The 24,307-nt window shown below is 39.7% G+C and overlaps 1 protein-coding gene across 3 annotated transcripts in view; it reads right to left on the bottom strand.

Moving 5' to 3' along the window:
- RGS22 (regulator of G protein signaling 22) overlaps nucleotides 1-24,307 on the bottom strand; it is a 475,118-nt gene that overhangs the window by 421,324 nt on the left and 29,487 nt on the right. For all 3 annotated transcript variants that reach the window (XM_033934655.1, XM_033934656.1, XM_033934657.1), the window contains exon 4: nucleotides 17,690-17,863. In XM_033934655.1, the coding sequence (XP_033790546.1) occupies nucleotides 17,690-17,863 (174 nt within the window). The remainder of the gene's footprint in view (nucleotides 1-17,689; nucleotides 17,864-24,307) is intronic.

The raw sequence follows: 24,307 nt of genomic DNA, 5'->3' as shown, positions 1-24,307 counted from the left end.
TGATCAAAGCTGTGGTGGTTGGTATGCCATTTACATCAAGCACCCTGAGAAACAACGTCATTAAGGAAGCCGCTCAGCACTGAGCAGCAGCACAAAATCACACGCCTGCTCGTGCCTCTCAGTGCGGCCGAAGACACTCACAAAAGCCTGTTAACTTGGAAAGTTCGCTCCTGCCCGTTGCACCTCCACCGACGATCATCAGTAGAGGTATGAGCCTGAGTCTAGGACAGGAAGGGCGGCAGGGTGCATGGCGGCAGGGTGCAGAGCCTGGGAGTTAGGGAGGGTGCAGAGTCTGACAGGGGAGGGAGGGAAGAAAGGGGGATGGGTGCAATGCCTGACAGGGGAGGGAGGGAAGGATGCTGGGTGCAGTGCCTGGCAGAAAGGGAGCTGGGTGCAGAGCCTGATAGGGCATGGCACTTGAATATTAAGCTGCCCGACATATTCAAATCAACCATTTTTTTCCTCCTTTTGTGGGGGAATGGGGTTTCAACTTATATTCGGATCGACATATTTTTTAGTATATACAGTAGTTCTATGCCAAAGGTTTTTTCTGTGTTGGTAAATGGTTCTGAAGATCATGGATTGTAGGAGGTACCACAGGACATTTCCTTGAAAGCTGTTTGGTTAATTAATGTTAAGATGGAGGGTTTGTTAAAATCAGTCATTAATCAACATCAGGTTTTCTCACAGGAAGTTGTTGGTAAATTAGAAAATGTAGACTCTAATATAAAGATCCTTGATAAAAGATTTTCTGCTTTGCAAGCTGTTTCCACGTCATCAGTTAAAGATTCCCTTAGCTTATATCTAAAAGTTGAAATGTTGGAGAGTAATTCAAGGTCTAAAAACCTGCAATTATTAAATTTCCCAGTGACTCATTTGCTATCTCCTGAAACATCTCAAAGAAATTTTAGGTTTACAAAATTCTGATTCAATTGTAATTTCCGATTGTTATTATATTCCATGAGCCAAAGAAATTCCTACAGAACAAGGGGTGGATCAACTGATTACAACAGAATTTGATCTTACTGATTTCTTAGAAGATTCCCAAGATGTAATTCAGCGTAGATCCACCCTTTTGATGGTATGCTCCACTGAAAGTGATAAGGCTTTAATTTTGAAAACTTACATGAAGAATAAAAATGCTGTATTTTATGGAGCAAAAATTCTTATGTTTCCTGATGTGGCCAAAGCAACACAGCTTAGACGGAAGGCCTTTTTGGCACTAAAGCCTAGAATGTTGGCTTTGGGTGCCACATATTTTTTAAAAATTTTCTTGTAAATATATGTTGGAGTATCATGATAAAGATTTTCTTTTTTGGGATCCATTACAGTTAGAGCAATTTCTCAAATTACATGAAGGAGGAAAACCTTGACTAATTTTGCTTTAGGAAGTTAATTAAATAAAAGGCATGGTTTATACTGAGATTTACCCCCTCTTTTACAAAGCCATGCGGCAACAGACCTGAAGCACTTTAAATCTCTATGGGCTTTGCGGCCATTACCGAACAGCTTTGTTTATTGCCAATGATTTTCCTAAAAGTATTCTATGATTTATTTAGTATTATCTTTCTAGATGTGGATTTGATGGAATATCATATTATTCAGTGATTTTTCTGCATTATTTATTTCTTATTGTACTTCCATATCCTATATTCTGTAATGGAATATAAATGAAAAATATGCAATTAAAAAAATAAAAAGAAGCCAATACAGTACTTACTCCTAATTAGAAAGGGTAAAATCACTTCATAAGTAAAAAAAATACACTACTTTCATTGTTTGTTTTGAAGCAATTTTTGTGTATGATGTATGGTGCAGTGGTTAGTTACAGCCCAGCACCCTGGGGTTGTGGGTTCAAATCCTGGACTGCTCCTTGTGACCCTAGACAAGTCACTTAATCCCCCAGTGCCCCAGGTACATTAGATAGAGTGTGAGCCCACTGGGACAGATAGGGAAAAATGCTTGAATACCTGAATAATTTGTAATCCACATAGGATATGTGGAATATAAATAAATAAATAAACCCCACTATTTACCCTTCTTTATGAGAATACTGACCATTTAACCCTGCTCTCTGTTTTCTATCTTTTAACCAGGTCTTAATCACTAATAGGACACTTCTTCCCATCTATGACTTTTCAATATTCTAAGGAATCATTTGAAAGGTACTTTGTTAAATACCTTCTGAAAATCCAGATGCATAATATCAATGTGTTTTTTCATACCTTCAAATAACATAACAGATTGTTGAGGCAAGATTTTCCTTTCTTAAATCCAAAATCTGTTGCTGATTATTATAGGATTGTTATATCTGTTTGATTTGATGGGCTGTGGGGAGGTGGCTGTTTGTCCAATTTCTGTGCACCGGGATAAGCAATTAGAGCAGCTGTTGATTTTAAGACCGAAGAATCTGATGCAATGTCAAAGTAGATCAAAGTTTAGCTCCTTCACAAAGGCTGGAATTGTTAAAGTTGGGGTTGGTAAATTGTAGATTGGTTCAGCATAAAGATGTTTTTATTGCTAATTTAGTTGAAGAACAGGAGCTAACTCAGAGAAGAGAAGGAGGCATATTTGTTACAATGTGCTCCTTTAGGATTCAAGTCCTATTCCCATGTTCAAAAGGTGGGGAGGGATGGTGAGTTAAGAATTGTAGCATCGGATAAGTAACAGATGATTATGCTTACCTGGAATTATTACTGTTACGTTGCTATCGGCCAATTTCAAGCTATTTTGCATTGTTTTACTGTCCTTCATCTCTGACAGAAGCAGATTGAGAATTGGTATTTCAGATGATGGCAGATTTAGTAATCTGCTATCCTGAAATAATAATTTTGGGAGATTTTAATATGGATGTTGACGAAGTTGAGGACAAAAGGGTGCAACAAATTTTGAAATTACAAGAAGTTTTTGAAATTGAGAATTTTGCTTATGGACCAACTCAAGTGAATGGTCATACGTTGGATTTATTATAGGACGTGAAAGTGAAATTAAGGCTACACATAGTAACATACATAGTAGCATAGTAGATGACGGCAGATAAAGACTGAATGGTCCATCCGGTCTGCCCAACCTGATTGAATTTACATTTTTTAATTTTTTTCTTTTTAGCTATTTCTGGGCAAGAATCCAAAGCTCTACCCGGTACTGTGCTTGGGTTCCAACTGCAGAAATCTCTGTCAAAACCTACTCTAGCCCATCTATACCCTCCCAGCCATTGAAGCCCTCTCCAGCCCATCTTCCCCCAAACAGCCATAAACAGACACAGACCGTCCAAGTCTGCCCAATACTGGCCTTAGTTCAATATTTAATATTATTTTCTGACTCTAGATCCTCAGTGTTCATCCCACGCTTCTTTGAACTCAGTCACAGTTTTACTCTCCACCACCTCTCTCGGGAGAGCATTCCAGGCATCCACCACCCTCTCTGTAAAGCTGAATTTCCTAACATTGCTCTTGAGTCTACCACGCTTCAACCTCAAATTATGTCCTCTGGTTTTACCATTTTCCTTACTCTGGAAAAGATTTTGTTCTATGTTAATACCCTTCAAGTATTTGAATGTATGAATCATAACTCCCCTGTCCCTCCATTCATCTAAGGTATACATATTCAGGGCTTCCAATCTCTCCTCATAGGTTTTCTGGCGCAAGCCTCCTATCATTTTAGTTGCCCTACTCTGGACCACCTCAAGTCTTCTTATGTCCTTCACCAGATACGGTCTCCAAAACTGAACACAATACTCCAAGTGGGGCCTCACCAATGACCTGTACAGGGGCATCAACACCTTCTTCCTTCTACTGGCTACGCCTCTCTTTATACAGCCCAGCATCCTTCTGGCAGCAGCAACTGCCTTGTCACATTGTTTTTTCGCCTTTAGATCTTCGGACACTATCACCCCAAGGTCCCTCTCCCCATCTGTGCATATCAGCTTCTCACCTCCCAGAATATACGGTTCCTTCCGATTATTAATCCCCAAATGCATTACTCTGCATTTCTTTGCATTGAGTTTTAGTTGCCAGGCATTAAACCATTCCTCTAACTTTTGCAGATCCTTTTTCATATTTTCCACTCCCTCTTTGGTGTCTACTCTGTTACAAATCTTGGTATCATCTGCAAAAAGGCACACTTTTCCTTCTAACCCTTCAGCAATGTCACTCACAAACATATTGAACAGGATCGGCCCCAGCACCAAACCCTGAGGGACTCCATTACTCACCTTTCCTTCCTCGGAGCGACTTCCATTAACCACCACCCTCTGGCATCTGTCCGACAGCCAGTTTCTAACCCAGTTCACCACTTTGGGTCCTAACTTCAGCCCTTCTCGTTTGTTCAAGAGCCTCCTATGAGGAACCGTATCAAAGGCCTTGCTGAAATCTAAGTAAATCACATCTAGCATATGTCCTCGATCCAGCTCTCCAGTCACCCAATCAAAAAATTCAATCAGGTTCATTTGGCACAATTTACCTTTTGTAAAGCCATGTTGCCTCGGATCCTGTAACCCATTAGATTCAAGGAAGTATACTATCCTTTCTTTCAGCAACACTTCCATGATTTTTCCAACAACCAAAGTGAGGCTCACCGGCCTGTAGTTTCCCGCTTCATCCCTGTGACCACTTTTGTGAATAGGGACCACATCCGCTCTCCTCCAATCCTCGGGAACCACTATCGTCTCCAGAGATTTGTTGAACAAATCTTTAATAGGACCCACCAGAACCTCTCTGAGCATCCCTCAGTATCCTGGGATGGATCCCATCTGGTCCCATCGCTTTGTCCACCTTCAGTTTTTCAAGTTGCTCATAAACACTCTCCTCCATGAACGGCACAGAATCTACTCCATCTTCTCGTGTTACTTTGCCAGACAATCTCAGTCCTTCTCCAGGATTTTCTTCTGTGAACACAGAACAGAAGTATTTGTTTAGCACGTTTGCTTTTTTCCTCATCACTCTCCACATATCGGTTCCCAGCATCTTTTAGTTTAGCAATTCCATTTTTCATCTTCCTCCTTTCACTAATATATCTGAAAAAAATTTTGTCTCCCTTTTTTAAATATTTAGCCATTTGTTCTTCCGCCTGCGCTTTTGCCAAACATATCTCTCTCTTGGCTTCTTTCAGTTTCACCCTGTAGTCCTTTCTGCACTCCTCTTCTTGGTATTTTTTTTATATTTCACGAACACCAACTCTTTCACCTTTATTTTCTCCGCCACTAGTTTGGAGAACCATATCAGTTTCCTTTTTCTTTTGTTTTTATTTATTTTCTTCACATAAAGGTCCATAGCCATTTTTATCGCTCCTTTCAGCTTAAACCACTGTCTTTCCACTTCTCTTAAGTCCTCCAATCCTAACAACTCTTTCTTCATGTACTCTCCCATTTCATTAAAGTCCGTACGTTTGAAATCTAGGACTTTTTAGTATCGTGCGGCCACTGTCCACTTTAGCCGTTATATCAAACCAAACCGTTTGATCGCTACTTCCCAGGTCAGCACCCACTCGAACATTAGAGATACTCTCTTCATTTGTGAGGACCAGATCCAATATCGCTTTTTCCCTCGTGGGTTTCTTCACCATTTGTCTGAGCAGAGCCTCTTGAAAGGCATCTACAATCTCCCTACTTCTTTCTGATTCCAAAGACGGAACATTCTAGTCCGCATCCGGCAGGTTGAAATCTCCCACTAGCAGCACCTCCTCTTTCCTTCCAAACTTTTGGATATCCACAATCAGATCCTTATCAATTTGTTGCGATTGAGTCGGAGGTCTGTAGACTACACCCACATATATAGAAATTCCATCTTCTCTTTTCAGAGCAATTCATATCGCTTCTTCCTTTCCCCAGATCCCTTGCATTTCGGTTGCTTGGATATCGATCTTTACATCGAGAGCTACTCCTCCACCTTTTTGACTATCTATCCTTCCTAAAAAAGATTATATCCCGGTATGTTTACATACCATTCATGGGATTCACTGAACCACATCTCTGTGATAGCGACAATATCCAGATCTGCCTCTAATATCAGGGCTTGCAGATCATGAACTTTGTTGCGAGCATTTGTGGTCATCGCTTTCCAGCTATTTTTCAGCGGTAATCTCCTTTTTCGTATAGATTTTTGTTTCATTTCACTTTTTGTTGCAATGCTAAGAAGTGAGTTGCTGATATTGTTTACGTTGCAATCTTTACTAACATCATATCTTTTCTTTTGCCGGGGGTGGTCTCTATAATTGTCCTTTATACATACACCACCCCCACCTTCTAGTTTAAATGCCTAGAAACATATTGTCTAAATTTCTCCAGATGGTTTCTTTTTCCTGCTGTAGTAAGATGTAGCCCATCAGCGTAATATAGCTTCTTGTCCTTCCATGTATTTCCCCATCCTCCTATGTACCTAAAGCCTTCTTGATGCCACCAGGCTTTGAACTATCTATTAAAGTCCCTCTGTGTTTTTTACTCTTTGCTCTCCCTTTCCATATGCAGGCAGAATTTCAGAAAAAGTTAAAGTCTTTACAAAAGGTTTCAAGCCCTCACCAAGCTCCCGAAAAGCTTTCTATGCAGGTCATTTGTTCCCAGATGGATAACAACATCAGTATTTAAATCCTTAGTTTCTTCCTTAATTATAGTCAGTATTTGCCTGGAACTTCTGGTAGCTGAGGATCCTGGACATTTCCAAACGGTCAATCAAGCATGGTCCCTACTAAAAAATACCATCACCGAAGCGCAGAATCTCTACATTCCGCAGATATCCAAAGGAAGAAAAAACAAAAACAACGGAGAACCAGCTTGGCTATCTACAGAGGTGAAGGATGCAGTGAGGGAAAAGAGGAACTCGTTCAAAAAATGGAAACGTGAAAAAACAACGGAGGCCTGGAACTGTCACAAGGTCGACCAGAAAAAGTGTCACAAGGTAGTAAGAGGCGCCAAAAAGGTCTATGAGGAAAAAATAGCACGAGAAGCCAAAAACTTCAAGTCCTTTTTTAGATATATAAAAGGGAAAAAACCAGCAAGAGAGGCAGTAGGCCCTCTCGATGACCAAGGAAGGAAAGGGTGCATCAAGGAAGACAAACAGATTGCAGATAGGCTAAATTCATTCTTTGCCTCAGTCTTTACCAATGAGGACACTGCAACAATGCCTGAACCTTGTCGAACGCTTTCTGGAAGTCCAAGTATTCGATGGAGAAATAGAGGAATGCCTCACCACAGTGAACGTGGATTTGGACGAAATATACTACCAAATTGACAAGCTAAAAAGTGACAAGTCTCCTGGGCCAGATGGAATTCACCCGAGAGTGCTAAAGGAGCTTAAAGTCGAAATTGGAAAGCTATTGCAAACTCTAGCTAACATATCAATTAGAACCGGGAAAATACCAGATGATTGGAAGATAGCGAATGTCATCCCAATCTTCAAAAAAGGATCGAGGGGAGAACCGGGCAACTATAAACCTGTGAGTCTTACGTCGGTTCCTGGGAAGATGGTTGAAGCACTAATTAAGGACAGCATAGTACAGCACCTGGAAAATAATGACCTGATGAGAGCCAGTCAACACGGATTCAGGAAGGGGAAGTCATGTTTGACGAATTTACTTCAATTTTTTGAGAAGGTGAATAAACAAATTGATAGCGGAGACCCGGTGGATATAATATACTTGGACTTCCAGAAAGCGTTCGACAAGGTTCCGCACGCAAGGCTTCTGAGGAAACTACAAAGCCATGGAATAGAAGGGGACATACTAAGATGGATAGGCAAATGGCTGGAGAACAGATTGCAGAGGATTAGCGTAAATGGGAAGTTCTCGGACTGGGAGATGGTGACAAGCGGTGTGCCCCAGGGCTCGGTTCTTGGGCCCATCTTATTCAACATCTTCATAAATAACCTGGAAGAGGGAATAACAAGCAATATTATCAAGTTTGCAGATGACACAAAACTAGGTCGGGCAGTTGGGACACAAAAGGACAGCGAAGAATTGCAGAAGGATTTGAAGCAGCTGGAAAAATGGGCGGAAATCTGGCAGATGAAGTTTAATATAGAAAAATGCAAAGTGATGCACCTGGGCAGGAAAAACAAGGAGCATGAATATAAAATGTTAGGTGTAACTTTGGGCAAGAGCGAACAAGAAAGAGACCTGGGGGTACTGATAGACAGGACCCTGAAGCCGTCGGCTCAATGCACAGTGGCAGCAAAGAAAGCAAACAAGATGTTGGGCATGATAAAGAAGGGGATCACGAGCAGATCGGTGGACGTCATAATGCCGCTTTACAGAGCGATGGTCAGACCACACTTGGAATACTGTATCCAACACTGGTCTCCCTATCTAAAGAAGGACATAACCCTGCTGGAGAGGGTGCAGAGGAGGGCCACTAAACTAGTAAAAGGTATGGAGAATCTGAGCTACAAGGAACGACTTGGAAAACTGGGTTTGTTCACCCTCGAAAAGAGAAGACTGCGAGGGGATATGATAGAGACTTTTAAAATACTAAAAGGATTCAACAAAATAGAGCAAGAAACATCATTATTCACATTGTCAAATGTGACACGGACAAGAGGTCATGGACTGAAACTGAGGGGCATCAAGCCCAGGACAAATGTCAGGAAGTTCTGTTTCACACAGCGTGTGGTGGATGCTTGGAATGCTCTCCCGGAGGAGGTTGTGACGGAGACCACCATTCTGGGATTCAAGGGTAAATTGGATGCACACCTTCTTGCAAATCACATTGAAGGATACGGGTTAACAAGGTCTTCATCAGGGAACACCTAGCTTAGCCTCCGCGTGTGCGGGTCGTCAGTCTAGATTGACCTAAGGTCTGATCCGGTGAAGGCATTTCTTATGTTCTTATGGTCTCCTCACCATATGTTCCAAGGTTAATGCCTCTGATGATGGAATCCCCCAAAGGTAATAGTTTTCTGTTTTTGGCTTTTTTATTTGTGCTTATGGAACGCTTGTTCTGTTGAATTACCTTCATTGGTTCCAATCCCACCTCTCTTCTGTTTTCTTGAGTATCACAGTGCACTAGTGGAGCGAAGGAATTCTGTAGAGGTAATATTTGTGAAGGTGGATGTTTCTGTGTTACATGTCGCAGTCTTCCTGAGCCTACTGTGACCCATTTATTCCTGGGCTGTTTTATTCTTTGAGGTAGAGGTGGTAAGTTGGTATGATTTTGTGGAGTGATGGAAGCTGCTTTTTTTAAGTCAAGGTTTATTTATTGAAAATTTTTGTAAAACAAAAGAAACATAGATAATGTAATAACAAACCATGCAAGATCGAAGCACAATAAAATACTTGACAAGGCAGATTAAATAAACAGGTCTTCAATCTACATTTGTAACAGGATATGTACAGAAAAATCTTACATGAGTGTAACAATTTTCCAGAAAAAGAAAAAAAACACCAACATAGAACAAGAACCGGTATTTAATTCTATGGCATGGGTAGGAAAGGAAAAGGAAAAAAGAGAAAACAAAGGAAAAAGAAGAGAAAGTGAAACAGAAGGAGAAATTAAGAGTCGGAGCCTTGCAGGTAAAGTTTAAGAGAACTCCACTTACTTAGGAACTGTGGAAATCTATCACATTTTTGGCTAAGTAAGCCTCATATCAATGTTCCACCATTGGGCCATAGACACCTTAGAAAGGTCTTTCCAGGAGCTGAGAAGGATTTTCAGGGCTAAAGAAATGAGGACATCAAAAAGGTATTCATCATCCGGTGATAAGTGGGAAGGAAGAGCAGAGGATTTAAGTAGCAGCATTTGGTAAGAGAAGGTTACATTGATGTGAAATAAAGAGCAGATAGTATTCCAAATTGATGACCAGTAAGTCTGTATGAATGGACAGAGAAATAGTAAATGTTTAAGGAAGCCGGTGTCTTTTTTGCAAGTCCAAACAACAAAGGGCAGAACCAACAAGGGTCTGCAGTCAGGAATACAAAGGCAAAACCAAAACAAAGAAAACTGCAGATGGGCTTACAATGATGCAGGCAAAGTTTATTATAACAATAGATAAAATGCGGTTAAAAACATCACCTAAAAGCAAACAAGTGGACCCGACATGGTCCTTGTTTCGGAAAACACGCCTTCATCAGGGGTCCCAAATGAAGAAAGAATGAGTTAAAACTGCAAACAAGCTATTGTCTGTATAGGGGGAACTCCAGGAAAGAGTCTGATGGAGGGAGTGGATAATATATATCTTTAAGTAGTTTATAATATTTGGATACTGAATGTCCCAATGTGCGAAATTGGTTGGAAAGAGTGAGTAATGTAGGCAAGTGATTAGTATTCCTCAGGTAAATATTGAATTTCCGCAATACCGAATGCAATTGTAACCATTGGTAGAATTGAGAGTCCAGTAGGTCAAATTTACACAGTAATTCATGGAATGTGAGCCAGGATCCATCAGAATGACATAATAAGGCAATGTCCCAAATCTGATCAGTGATCCAAGAAGACCTGACAAATGATTTTTTCCCAATCATTAGTTTAGGGTTCCTCCAAATAGGACAAAAGGCGGATTGGAGCCACGGGCATTCCAGGACGCAATCTAAGTCTTTAAGAACCTGAAGAGAAGTGGCTAGTAAAGGGTTGCGAGGTTTGTTCTGAAGATGAGTAGAGCCTAGGAGTCTAAGGGGGGGAATAGGGTACAGTAAAGCCAGTTCAAGCCTCAGCCAATTAGGTAACAGATAAACATCCAGTTCATGCAACCATTCAGTTCCCTGTCTCAATAGGAAGGCCTTGTGGTAAAGAAAAAGATTAAGAAAGTTGACTCCTCCTAATGATTTAGGAGATTTCAGCTTTTGTTGTGAGATTCTATGAGATTTATTGTTCCATAGAAAATCGAATAGAAGTTTTTCCAATTGTTTATAAAAGGAAGGAGGGAACAATAGAGGATACATGGTAAACATATTTGTAATTTTTGGTACCACCATCATTTTGGACCATCTGCCCATGGGATCGAATGAATGGGTGGAAAGTTGAAAATTGAGTGATTTGCGCAGGAGGATGATGACTCCATTTTTTTTCCCCATTGCAGGAGCAGCAAAGCAATGTTGTATCAACCTCCGGAGAGTTTGTGCGTTTCAATTAAATTTATGTGTCTTTTGCAGGAGACATATATCTGCTCCTAGTTGTTTAAAGTAATGCAGTGTCTTTTTTCTTTTCATAGGACTGGAAATTCCCTTAACGTTAAGGGAGATGATCTTTATAGTAACTATGCAATTGGAATGACAAGAATAGGTAAAAATGTCCTAAAGAGAAGTGTCATGTAGGTCAACAAAGAGTAATGTCCTTAGAAAAATAAAAGATGGCGTCTAGGCTCATAAAAATCCAAAAATAAGGCATCATATACAAAGGAAGAAGGTGCAAAAAGAAAGAGAAAGATTGAAAAATAAAACAAGGTTCCAAAAAGAAAAAAACAAATAACAAGGTGCAGCCATGGTGGTCAGTAAATGAGCTAGTAAAAACAGCAGAGGAAGTAGAAAACCTCAAATGGGGACACGTGAGGACAAGACATACTCAGCAAGCGAGCAGAGCCTCCAGCCACGGTAAGAATCAAGAGATCAATTTTGCTTCCAGCCAGTAGTACCAGATGAAAAGGAGTTAATTGATTCAAGTCATAGTTCCTACATTGTCGTCAAGATATTTTTGCAACTCAGCTGGTTCTTCAAAATTTTTTGTGGTGGTCCAATAGATAATTCTCATTTTAGCTGGATAGAATAATCCGTACTGGGCACTGATGCTTTTAAGTTGAGGTCTCATGGAAAGAAAAACTTTTCTCTTTTGAACTGAGGTTTTGAATAGATCTGGTACAAAGAGGATTTTTTTGCCATCAACGAGAAGAGGTTGTTTAATTTTCACAGCCTGTAAAATTTGTAGTGTGTGCAAGTATCTCAGCAGTTTCAAAACTACAGGCCTAGGGTAGTTGAACTGTGATGGTGATCCAGAGGATACTCTGTGGGCCCTCTCAATTTCTAGAGCCAGAGTGAATTGAGTATTTAAGAAAGATGGTATAAGAGAGTGCAGATATGTGAGCATATCTTTTCCCTTACTAGTTTCTGGTAAGCCGATAATACGGACGTTATTTCGACGCATCCGATTGGACATATCATCCAGGTCTCGCTGCATGAGATCCATTTTATGAAGACCACGTTGCACTTCCAGAAATTGAGTGTCGTGAGCAGATAAACATTCTTCGGATAGGTCTAATCTGGCTCCAAATTGTTTGAATTGAAGTGTGATGGTACTCAGCTCAAATTTGATGTCAGCCGTCGTGGCTAGGTTTTCCTGCATGAGACCTTGCAAAATTTGCAGGTCGTGAGATAGTGAAGCGTAAGACGTGAGCAGCTTAGAGGCAGAGGCCTTGTTGGGAGACAGAGGCTCGTGCATGGAGTGCTTCGAAGCGTTGTGAGCAGCAGAGGAGCTAGATGGGGACGCTCCATCCAATTTTGAGAGTTTCGTCACCATTAGTAATGCTTTACAAAGGGTTGCTGACCTGAATGCTGCGGAGAAACTGGCTGGAATCCGATATTTAATAAGAGGCTGGAGCGAGCGAGCAGGCTAAGCAGCCATCTTGTAGCCGGTCATGTGACCACCCCCGGAAGCTGCTTTAATTGTATTAAATTCCTGTTTAAGTTTGCAGAGCTCCTCCTTAATACTAGCAAGTTGAAGACAGATGGGGCAAGCCTTAAGCCTCCAAATAGTGTGTCTTGGAATTAAAGCACCACAGTGATTGCATAGAATAAAGGTCATCTTGATTGGTTGTGAAGTGACTTGATTTGAGTAGTCCTGATTATTTGGGTCTCTATATATGAGCAGTGATCCTTAGAGTGGGTGGGACTATAAGTCTTACCTTTATACCTATGAAGAGGAAGAGGAAATAAGATTTAACAGAGGAAAGAGAAGGGTTTATTTTTTGGGGAGGGTTATTTTTTTTAAGTAAGAAACAGGGAGGAGGAGAAGAGAAATTAAAAAGATATAATGTTGAAAAACAGTGAAAAGAGCAGAATATGAAATTCTGAATAACTTAGCTTTTAGAAGTTCACAGGGCAGTCCCTTTCACAGCACTGTCCCAAAGATAATGCAGTTAACCTTAGTAGTAAATCAGAGCCCCTCCTTTCTACACCTAATCAGCAGACACAATGGCTGAAAACTAGTAGGTCAGAAATACTGGCTCTATCCCAGATCAGCAGCTATCCTAAAACACAGGATTTTAAACAGAAATGCAGATGCTAACGAGGCCCCTCCCATGTACTGATCATTTTATGTTTGTGTTTTTAGTGGGGAAGGTTACAAAAGAACAAAGGGAGAGGCTTAGAAGAGAAAAGGCTTATAGAGATTACTCTGCAGTTGATATAGAGAATTTACTCCTGTTGAAGCAGTATTTCCCAGGAGGTTTTGGAGAACTACCATTAGAGGAGCAGGCAGAGAGTTGGGTGCAGGGATTGCAGATAGTTGTGGATGAGATGGTTGGAGAGTATAAATGTAGACTAAACCCATGCTATCATGTGGGATTAGTGCTGTTAAAAAGACAATTTACGAGTAGGAGAACAGAAAGTTTTTGGAGAAAGTCATATGATGCGGAGAGCTTGGGAAAATATAACAACATGCGGTGGTATTATGCACATGAGGTAAAACAGGCAAAAACAATATACTGCCATCACTTAATAAAGGATGCCCCAAACCCAGCACGTTCATTAACAGGAGGTACTGGAAATTTAGGACTGCAACCTACTCCAACTCCAGATTTGGCGCTTTTTTTTTTTTTTAACTAGGGTGGAGGATTTGAGTAAGGATCTTAATGCTGAATCAGGGTTACAAATAGTAGTAGAACAGGGGGGGATTCCAGGAGTTGGGGGGGGGAGTTTTAGAAGATTTTAATGTACCTTCTTTGCAGGTTTATTTTTTTTTTTTTAAAGAATCATTTAGGGGATTATATGGAGCATTAGCACTGGATGTTGTTCCAGCAGAATGGGTTAGAAGGGTTAAGGTAGGGTTAATGGAAGAATTATAAGGGATGTAGTAAAGAGTTTAGAAGAGGGGGTGGTTCCTAAGATTTGGCAGGCAGTGGTTCACCCAGTCAATAAAAGGGTAATGGTATGAATGTGTCAAATTATAGGGCTATCTCTAATCTATGTCTAGCAGCAAAAGTGACAGAGATGATTGTTTTGAGGCAAGTAGGAGATTTTGTTGCTAAGAATGATGTTTTACACTCAGTGTAATCAGGATTCAGAAAGGGGCATAATATGGAGACTCTAATACTGCATATGTTGAATGAGTGGCCCAAGTGCTGATAATTGAAACTGAGTTTCTGGACGTCCAGCAGTACTTTTAGGCCACTGTGCATCTAGAGCTCAAAGGGGCATGTTGAGAAGTGTGTTATGGGTGGACATCAGGTGAGCTTAGACCTGGACGTCCTGCAGCGAAAAGCTTTCCCAGGACATCCTAAACAGAACGTAGACACCAGCAGTTAGATCTGTTTTAGTTGCATCTAAGTGCCCCAAAGCTGCCCAAACTGATCAGATGATCCCCCCAGCTCAGCTGATGGGGATTCCCCTGCCGCCAAGATAGTTGGGTAGGTCTGTAAAACTTGCTTTTGTGCATTTTTCATGTGGACGTTTTTATTTTTGAAAATAGCCTAATAAGATAGACATACTAAGGACCAATATGTGTCTACATAGGTCATTTTCAAAAATAAAAGATAGAATCTGAAATGGACATTTTCTCTACTGGACTGCTGGACATTTTTTTCCAAAATGCCCCTCTATATGTTTATCTTTTTAATCTATTGTGTGTATGTACGGCTAAGCTTTAAGTAAGATGAAATTATATCTTATTTGATATTGATATTGTATCCCATTCTGACATATTCTGACATATCAAAACTTTTTAAAAGCTATGTTGGCGTGTCCCATTAATTCATGCTTATGTATTTGTTCGGTAATTTTTTTCTTTACAATAGACTCTATCATTTTGCCCAACATCGATGTCAGGCTCACCGGTCTATAATTTCCTGGGTCACCTATGAAACCCTTTCCTTTTCCTTTTCTTGGTTTGGCTTCCACATAGTATGACTGAGGAGGGATACATTTCTTGAAATTGTTGGTGTATGCCTCCTTTTCTTCTTATCAAATGTTTTGACTAGCTATTGATGTCACCTTTTGTATATCTGGTGCTGTTTGTTTAAACACCAATAAAAATTGTTGAACCATAAAAACTGACATTACATAGGCCCCCCCTCGAATCTTCAAGCACCATGCTTGATTTTAAAGTTACAAATTACTAATAATAGTTTTGCAATTTCATTTTTTAATTTTATCAATACTCTGAAATGTATACCATCCAGTTTAAGTGTTTTCCTACTTTTTAGTTTGCTAATTTACCTTTTTTACATCTTCCGGTTTATAGAGTTTTATTTCAGGTTCTCCAACTCATCACCCTTAAATATAATTTCTGATAGCTTCTTGCTTTTATTATGTATTTTTTCCTTGGAGACAAACTTCTTTTCAAAGTCTGTCTTCCTTATCAGCTTCTTACATTTGACTTGTCATTCCATATGCTGTTTCTTATTATCTTTATTTGGATCCTTCATCCATTTTATGAAAGGATGTTTTTTTTTAGCTCCAATAGCCTTCTTCATTATTTCACTGTTGTTTGGCCTCCTTTAAGCCTTTTAAATGCATGGAATATATTTGATATGGACTCCCAGGGTGATATTTTTTAACATTCATTCCTGATGTAAATTTTGACCTTTGCAGTTGTTCCCCTAAGGTTGTTTTTAGCGCTGCACATTTAACTTAACACAATTAACATGTTAAATTTTTAATGCAAATTAAATCATTAACACGATTAACTGTTTCCCCACTCCTTTGCAGTCCACACCTTTCTCTATATCTCTTTTTTCCCCAGCACCTTTTCATACCTCACCTTGCACTCCAGCCTCTCCCTCTCTCCCTCTCCCCTAGTATTCCTTCTCCCTGCCCCTTGTAGCCCTGGTAACTTGCCTAGGCTGCCACTGCACTGAAAGCATGCACTGGGCCCAAAACCTTGCTCTGTAGGTTTGCATGAGCTTCTGTAGAGGTGTTACAATATTTGAGCTTCTGTAAAAGTGTTAAAGGGGAGGAGAGGAAAAGGGGAGAGAGATGGGAAGAGATGGTGCCCATGGAGAGGAGGGGAGGGAAAGGGAGATTATAAAAATAAAATCATCAGATTTTATTTTTAGCAGGACTGTACATGGTAAAATGATTTCAACTCTTTTAGATTTGGATTATGCAATTAATTATGCAATTAAAAATTTCAATTGTTGTACAACCCTAGTTTTTTATTTTTACCATCTTCCTCATTTTATCATAGTCTCCTTTTTTAAATTTAAGAACATAAAAATATAAATTAAATGTTAATGCAGTGGAGTTCCTGTGTGTAACTTACTTCATTTATTAATTCAAATTTGATTTGTTATGATCCCTGTTGTCAACTGGCCTCAGCATCATGAACCTTTTGCACCAGATCTTGTGGTCCACTAAGGACTAGATCTAGAATCACTCCCCCTCTTATTGGTTCCTTAACCAGCTGCTCTATGAAGTAGTCCTTCTTTTCATCTAGGAACTTTACCTCCCTAGCACTTGTGAAAATTGTAAGTGAATACAAGAACCCACATACCTTACATTGGCTTTTCCTTGGAAGAAATTTCAATGGAAATCAACACACCAGATCTAAACATGCCTTTGTATAAACCTCTTTCTCCTCACAATCCAGTTAAAAGTACCAATGCCAAGTTGACTGCATATACTCAGCAAGTTTATTCAAGTAATTGGCTTTGAAAATTGTCCTCCCTAATATCACAGACATTATTTCAAATGTTTGTATGTGTGGGTGCATGCAATTTTGGAGGTGGCTCAGTTTTACTAATATTTATTTATTAGCAAAACTGCCTATCCTTAGATTTTTATCCCATCCTCCCAGTAGCTCAGAACGGTTTACAAGTAAACATTCATAATGGAGTGAATTGGACATACAAGATTATACAGTAGATTTAAATACTTGGACATACGAGATTGTGCAGCAGTGTAAATATAGGGACTATACAGCAAATTAAGAACAGTAGTTTAAATATAAGTAGTTTAGTTTAGATACAAGTTATTTGAGTATAGGCTGAGAGTGGACTATACAGAAATTTAGGCAGAAGATTAGAAGGGAGAAAGAAGGATAGAGGTGGGGTTTAAGGGGTTGGGTGTAGACCAGTGGTCTCAAACTCAATCCCTCTGCAGGGCCACATTTTGGATTTGTAGGTACTTGGAAGGCCTCAGAAAAAATAGTTAGTCTTATTACAGAAATGACAATTTTGCATGAGGTAAAACTCTAATAGTTTATAAATCTTTCCTTTTGGCTAAGTCTTAATAATAATATTGTCATTTATAGCTAAAGAGACATTTGATCAAGAAACTGTTTTATTTTACTTTTGTGATTATGATAAATATACCAAGGGCCTCAAAATAGTACCTGGCGGGCCGCATGTGGCTCCCGGGCCGCAGGTTTGAGACCACTGGTGTAGACTGAGGGTGACCTTTAGTTGAAGAGGAGGGTCTTTACCATTTCCCGGAATGGTAAACCATTTACCATATTCTTCATCCTTTAAACAATTGGACATCTTTTTCCCAAATAAATGAACTTTATCACCGTCAATAGAAAGGATAGGAACAGAATACAATAATCCAAAATAGCTCTTACCTTCACAGTATAAAGTGAGTCGGTAGGGGCGTCTTTAGAAAAACTTATTCTCTGATGTCTGGCCTTATGTTCTTTTATTATATTTTTAAGTTTTTCCTTCCGATTTAAAGAATTTTCATCAATCAATTCAAAATTTCCATATATCCTATTAAATTTAATTGGCTGTGTAAATACCTGCAAAACAAATTGCAAAACCTGCATTTATTTTCTAAAGTCAAACTATTTTTCAATCTGTATTGTTCTGTGAAACTTCCATAAAACTCAAAGTTGAAAAACCAAGATATGGTTACATAATGAACCAAACCTCCCTACTAGAAATGAAGCAAAACTAGCATGATCTCCTGATTTGGGGTCAGAAGGATTAAGTGAATTAATCTTAGTTTTTCATCTCTGGCTTCATAGTAATCTAAAAATTTGTCAGTAGAAATATGCTCTTGAAAAGAGACAAAAACCTCAAAGACAAGTATAAAACACAGAGTCCGAGAGCTGTCATTCAGTTTTAGAGAACTGTGAATAGCAAAGCAAGCAATGGCAATACTGCTATTATTAATTATTACCAATATTTTGGGAAAAACTAGGAATTTATTGATCATTGTTTAGAATCAAAAATATTCCTTGTGAGCTGAGAGAAAAAAAAAAGAAAGAATTAAAAGCTTAGGGCCCCTTTTATAAAGCTGCAGTAGTGATTCCTGGTATGCGGGACTCGCTACTGCAGCTTTGTAAAAAGGGGCCCTTACTCCCTCTTCTACAAAGCCGCACTAGCGTCTGCCGCACAGCAACAGCCCTGAAGCCCTTTAAATCTCTATTGGTCTGCTGCTGTGAGTCAGGAAGCTCACAGTTTGGACGGCGAGATGTCACTCTCCCTGAGCCCGTGAGGACCGCATACCCCTCCCAAACCCGGAGAAATGTCGGCGGAGCAGAGCATGCAGGAGGGCTCACCCAGTGTATGGAGAGAGACACGTTCTCTTGCCGCGATAGACCTGGAAGCAGTTACAACTATGCTGACTCCAGTGTTGGAGGTGCAGCGTTCAGGGAGTGTGGAGCCTTCGGCAGCTAGCGGTGGTGAGGTTGTAGGAGCCCAGAGTTTATCTCTTGGGGTAGAAGCCACAGAAACCCGGCTGCTATCTCCCCCCTCAAGCCATTAGTGAGACCACAGGCAGTAACACTGGATTCTATTTGGACTGCGATAGAGAACCTACATTCAGTATGCACTAACTTTGTTTCTATTACTTTGAATTCTACCTCTAGGATAAGTTCCTTAGAGACTTCTATTCAACATCAAGTGGATTTAAAGAATTTAGAGAAAGTAACAACTGAGACCAAGAATTTGCTTACTAAACAAATGACAGATAAAATGATGATCTTAAGGAAGATTGAAAACTTAGAAAACCAACAAAAAAATCTGAATTTGAGGATTCTCAATTTTCCGGTTGCTAAATTTATGCCGCCTCAAGAACTGTTTAAGAATTTCATGTTGACTGCTTTAAATATTCCAGAAGCAAGTCTCCCCCCGATATTTAAAACAAATGCAAAAGAAAAAAGCTGTGGCAGTTGAAAATACACAATTGGATGTTTCTGCTATTTTGCAATCTTCTGATATTGAAATTCAGGGGTGGGCAACATTATTGGTCTCATTGGTATTCTTACAAGATAAAGAAATTCTGTTGAAATTGTATTTTAATTTAAAACAGATCACCTATTTAGGTGAAAGGGTATATATATTTCCAGATGTCTTGAAGTGGACACAATCCAAGAGGAAAGAATTTTTGACTTACCGACCAAAGCTGATTGCTTTGGGAGCAGTATTCCAGTTACGATTTCCATGTAAATGTTTTGTCTCTTATCAAGGGAATAAATATATTTTCTTTGAACCTGCCCAATTAGGTTTTTGCCTGGAGGGTAAAGGAATCTCTACACAGTCCGATTGAAACAGGTTATTAATGCAGTATTAATTAATGGATACGATAATATCTTAATACTGCTCTATTTTCTAATTCCTTTCCCGAGGAGCTTTATTTATTTTGTCTCTTCTCCTCAGATTGTGGACTGTATTAGATGATTGTTTTCATTGTTTATTTTTTGTTCCTTAGTTGTTTTTTTTAACTAAGTGGGTTTATACTTTTTGTATTTCCTCTAACATCTTTGTAAATGGGATGTATTAAAATGATAAATAAAATTTTTTTTAAAAATCTCTATGGGCTTCGGGGCCATTACCGTACTACAGCCACTAGCACATCTTTGTAGAAGAGGGGGTTAGTCTTTTGCCACAGAAAGCAGCAATTCTGCAGATTTTGCTTACATCAAAAACTCTAAGTCTACAAACAACATGAAGGAATTATTCAGGAAGGCGTTCTTTTAAAGATAGCTAGCTATACGGTTACTCTTAAGGAGATGTTCAACGAAAGGATCCTGAGAAAATTAAAGTGTCATGGGATAGGTGGCAAAGTTCAGTTCTGGATTAGGAATTGGATAGAAAACAGAGGGTAGGGTTAAATGGTCATTTTTCTCAATAGAGGAGAGTAAACAGTGGAGTGTCACAGGGGTCTGTGCTGGGACCGGTGCTATTTAACATTTACAAATGATCTGGAAATTGGAGTGATATGATTAAATTTGCATATGACACTAATCTGTTCAAAGTTGTTAAAATGCATGCAGATTGTGAAAAATTGCAGGTGGAGCTTAGGAAATTGGAAGACTGGGCGTCCAAATGGCAGATGAAATTTAAATTGGACAAATGCAAAGTGATGCACATTGGGAAGAATAATCTGAATTACAGTTAGGGTCCACCTTGGGGATTAGTGCCCAAGAAAAGGATCTGGGTGTCATTGTAGACAATATGATGAAATCTTCCATCCAATGTGTGGCGGCGGCCAAAAAAGCAAACAGGATGATAGGAATTATTAAAAAAGGGATGGTTAACAAGACTACGAATGTTATAATGCCCCTGTATCACTCCATGGTGCAACCTCATCTGGAGTATTGTGTTCAATTCTGGCCTCCTTATCTTAAGAAAGATATAGTGGCGCTAGAAAAGATTCAAAAAAGAGCAACCAAGATGGTAAAGGGAATGGAACTATTCTCATATGAGGAAAGACTAAAACGGTTAAGGCTCTTCAGCTTGGAAAAGAGATGGTTGAGAGGAGATATGATTGAAGTCTACAAAATCCTGAGTGGAGTAGAACAGGTACAAGTGGATCAATTTTTCACTCCGTCAAAAATTACAAAGACTAGGGGACACTCGATGAAGTTACAGGGAAATACTTTTAAAACCAATTGGAGGAAATTTTTTTTCACTCAGAGAATAGTTAAGCTCTGGAACACATTGCCAGAGGATGTGGTAAGAGCGGATAGGGTAGCTGGTTTTAAGAAAGGTTTGTACAAGTTCCTGGAGGAAAATGTCAATTGTCTGTTATTGAGAAAGACACGGGGGAAGCCACTGCTTGTCCTGTATAGGTAGCATGGAATATTGCTACACCTTGGGTTTTGGCCAGGTACTAGTGACCTAGATTGGCTACCGTGAGAATGGCTACTGAGCTTGATGGACCATTGGTCTGACCCAGTAAGACTATTCTTATGTTATGTTCTTAGGTCTGCTTATAGACACTGCTCAATACAGTGATTTAAAGATACACATATATCTTTATTTATTTCTGACCTGCTATATCTACAGCCAAAATAAACAGATAAAGTTAACGTATTCCTTCAATAAATTTTGGATGAACATTAAGTTGTCTAAACATTTAGCAGTGCTGCAGAAAGGAAAATTTTAAGTGAGCAATTTGTCCAGGTAGCTCCCTAGGTTACCCAGGCAAATTATTTTGAATATCAATCCTAGTAAGTTTTGTCTCAGAGTCTCAATTCTTTCCTTTTAGTTTCTTGTAACTATGGGGTGCATTTTCAAAAAAGATAGACGTCCAAAAGGGCATAAACTGACATCTTACTAGTCAAAACATCCAAATATGCATTTTCAAAACTGACTTTCTGGATGTCTAGTAGTGACTTTGTGGCTCTGGAAGAGATGGTGAAGCAGTCAGGTGCGCAGGTGGTATTCTCATCCATCCTCCCTGTTGAGGGTAAAAGCCAGGCTGGCTAATCTACTGAAGAGGGCTTTAAACTAGAAGTGATGGGGCAAGGTGATCAAAGTCCTCAGGTAAGTATAAACCCTCAGGTAAGTAAATCACTGAATACCTCTACACGGATGGGATAAGGGGAAAATGTTTGGAAAGCAATATATACTAATGCTCGAAGTATAGGAAACACGATTCTGGATCTAGAAGCTTTAATGGAAGAAGATGAGTTGGATATAGTGGCGATCACGGAGATGTGGTTCATGGAGAACCATGACTGGGATATAGTTATTCCGGGCTATAATCTGTCCAAGAAAGACAGAGTAGGAAGAAAAGGATGGGGAGTAGCGTTATATGTTAAAGATCATATTAAAGCCACACAATTGCAGGATCTGCAGGGCAAGGAAGAGGCACTGTGGATCAATTTGGAAAGAGGGAATGGTAAATATATTTACATTGGTGTGACAGATGAAAGAATTGGACAGAGATTTAATAGTAGACATTCAGAATATATCTAAAAAAGGGGAAGTTTTACTAATAGTTGATTTTTAACATGCCAGATGTTGATTGGTTATCCCTACTGCGGGGTCTTCTAGAAGAAAGGATATCCTGGATTATCTACAAGGGTAACTGTTCCAGCAGTTAGTAATGGAACCCAGGCGGGAAGGAGTCATACTGGACTTACTGCTTACAAATGGGGAGAGTGCCTCAAGGTTCTGTTGTTTGGCCTGTTCTTTTTAACATTTTTATAAACAAAATTGCTGCAGGGCTGTCAAGTAAGATTTGCCTCTTTGCGGATACCAAAATCTGCAATAGAGTATACACCCAGGATGATGTGAATAACATGAAGAAAGACCTGGCGAAGGTTGAAGAATGGTTCTGAAATTTGGCAGCTAAAATTTAATGCTAAGAAATGCAAGGTCATGCATTAGGGCTGCAAAAATCCAAGGGAACGGTACAGTTTAGGTGGTGAAGAACTTATGTGCATGACAGAAGAGGGGGACTTGGATGTGATTATATGGTATGATCTTAAGGTGGCGAAACAGGTTGAAAAGGTGACTGTGAAAGCTAGAAGGAGGAGTGTGTGGCGCAGTGGTTGGAGCTAAAGCCTCATCACCCTGGGGTTGTGGGTTCAAACCCCGTACTGCTGCTTGTGACCCTGGGCAAGTTACTTAATCCTCCATAGCCCCAGGTACGTTAGATAGATTGTGAGCCCGCTGGGACAGATAGGGAAAATGCTTGAGTACCTGATTGTGCAAACCGCTTAGATAAATCTTGATAGGCGGTATATAAAAACCTAATAAACTTGAAACTTGAAGGATGCTAGGGTGCATAGGGAGAAGTATGGCCAATAGGAAAAAGGAGGTATTGATACCCCTGTATAAGACTCTGGTGAGACCTCATTTAGAATATTGTGTATAATTCTGGAGGCCGCACCTTCAAAAAGATATAAAAAGAATGTAGTCAGTCCAGAGGAAGGCTACTAAAATGGTGCATGGTCTTCGTTATAAGGCGTATGTGGACAGACTTAAAGATATCAATTTGTATGCTTTGGAGGAAAGGTAGGAGAAGGGAGATATGATAGAGACGTTTAAATATCTACATGATGTAAATGCGCATAAATCTCTTTCATTTGAAAGGAAGCTCTGGAATGAGAGGGCTTAGGATGAAGTTAAGAGGGGATAAGAACAGGAGTAATCTAAGGAAAATCTTTTTTACAGAAAGGGTGGTAGATGCGTGGAACAGTCTCCCGTAAGAGGTTGTGGAGACAGAGACTGTGTCTGATTTCAAGAAAGTGTTGGGATAGGCACATGGGATCTCTTAGAGAGAGGAAGAGATAATGGATACTGTGGATGGGCAGACCGGATGAGCCATTTGGCCTTTATCTGCCATCATGTTTCTATGTTACAGCTTTGTTACAATGGGTGATCATCTGGCATCCAGTGATCGCTGCATGGTACAGTTATATATTAAGAATGGTTACAGAGAAGATTAGCATGACTCCTGTGCCTGGAGAACTATTAATAAAACCTATTTGCTTATTACATGGCTTTTCCTCATGTCTGTTATTTGAATTCGCAGAACGGAGTCTCTAGCTCAGTCATGTGGGAGAGAGAATCTATTCTGGCAATTCTTTTGGCCCCGATGTTCAAGTCTTCCAGCCTGGCTTGGACAGGGTATAGAGAGATCTCATTCAAAAGCCAAGGTTCTAGGTGTAGGGTCATGAAATGGTTAACTGTTGTTTAAAATATTGCTCTGGCCTACATAGCTGAAAACAGTGTACAGTCTATTGACCTCATCTGCCTAAAATGTATGTCCGTACCTTACCATATTGTAAGCTAAATAGATAAGAGTTTGAGCCATGATGTACCATGCCCTTCTGTACATTTAACATTTAGAACTGTAAGAGTTAGATAAGTGACCTGCTAGTGTGAGCTTAGGACCAATAATAATTGTAGAAAAGTTATAGAAGTAACAAATAAAAATTGTAGTTTTTGCATATATTAGTTTGCGAAAAGGGCATAAAAGTCCGTGTATTTCCTGTTTCTGA

This window comes from Geotrypetes seraphini, chromosome 2 (assembly GCF_902459505.1).
Source record: "Geotrypetes seraphini chromosome 2, aGeoSer1.1, whole genome shotgun sequence".
Lineage (NCBI taxonomy): Eukaryota > Metazoa > Chordata > Amphibia > Gymnophiona > Dermophiidae > Geotrypetes > Geotrypetes seraphini.
The sequence above is the reverse complement of the archived record's forward strand: the minus strand, read 5'-3'. Positions and strand labels throughout refer to the sequence as shown.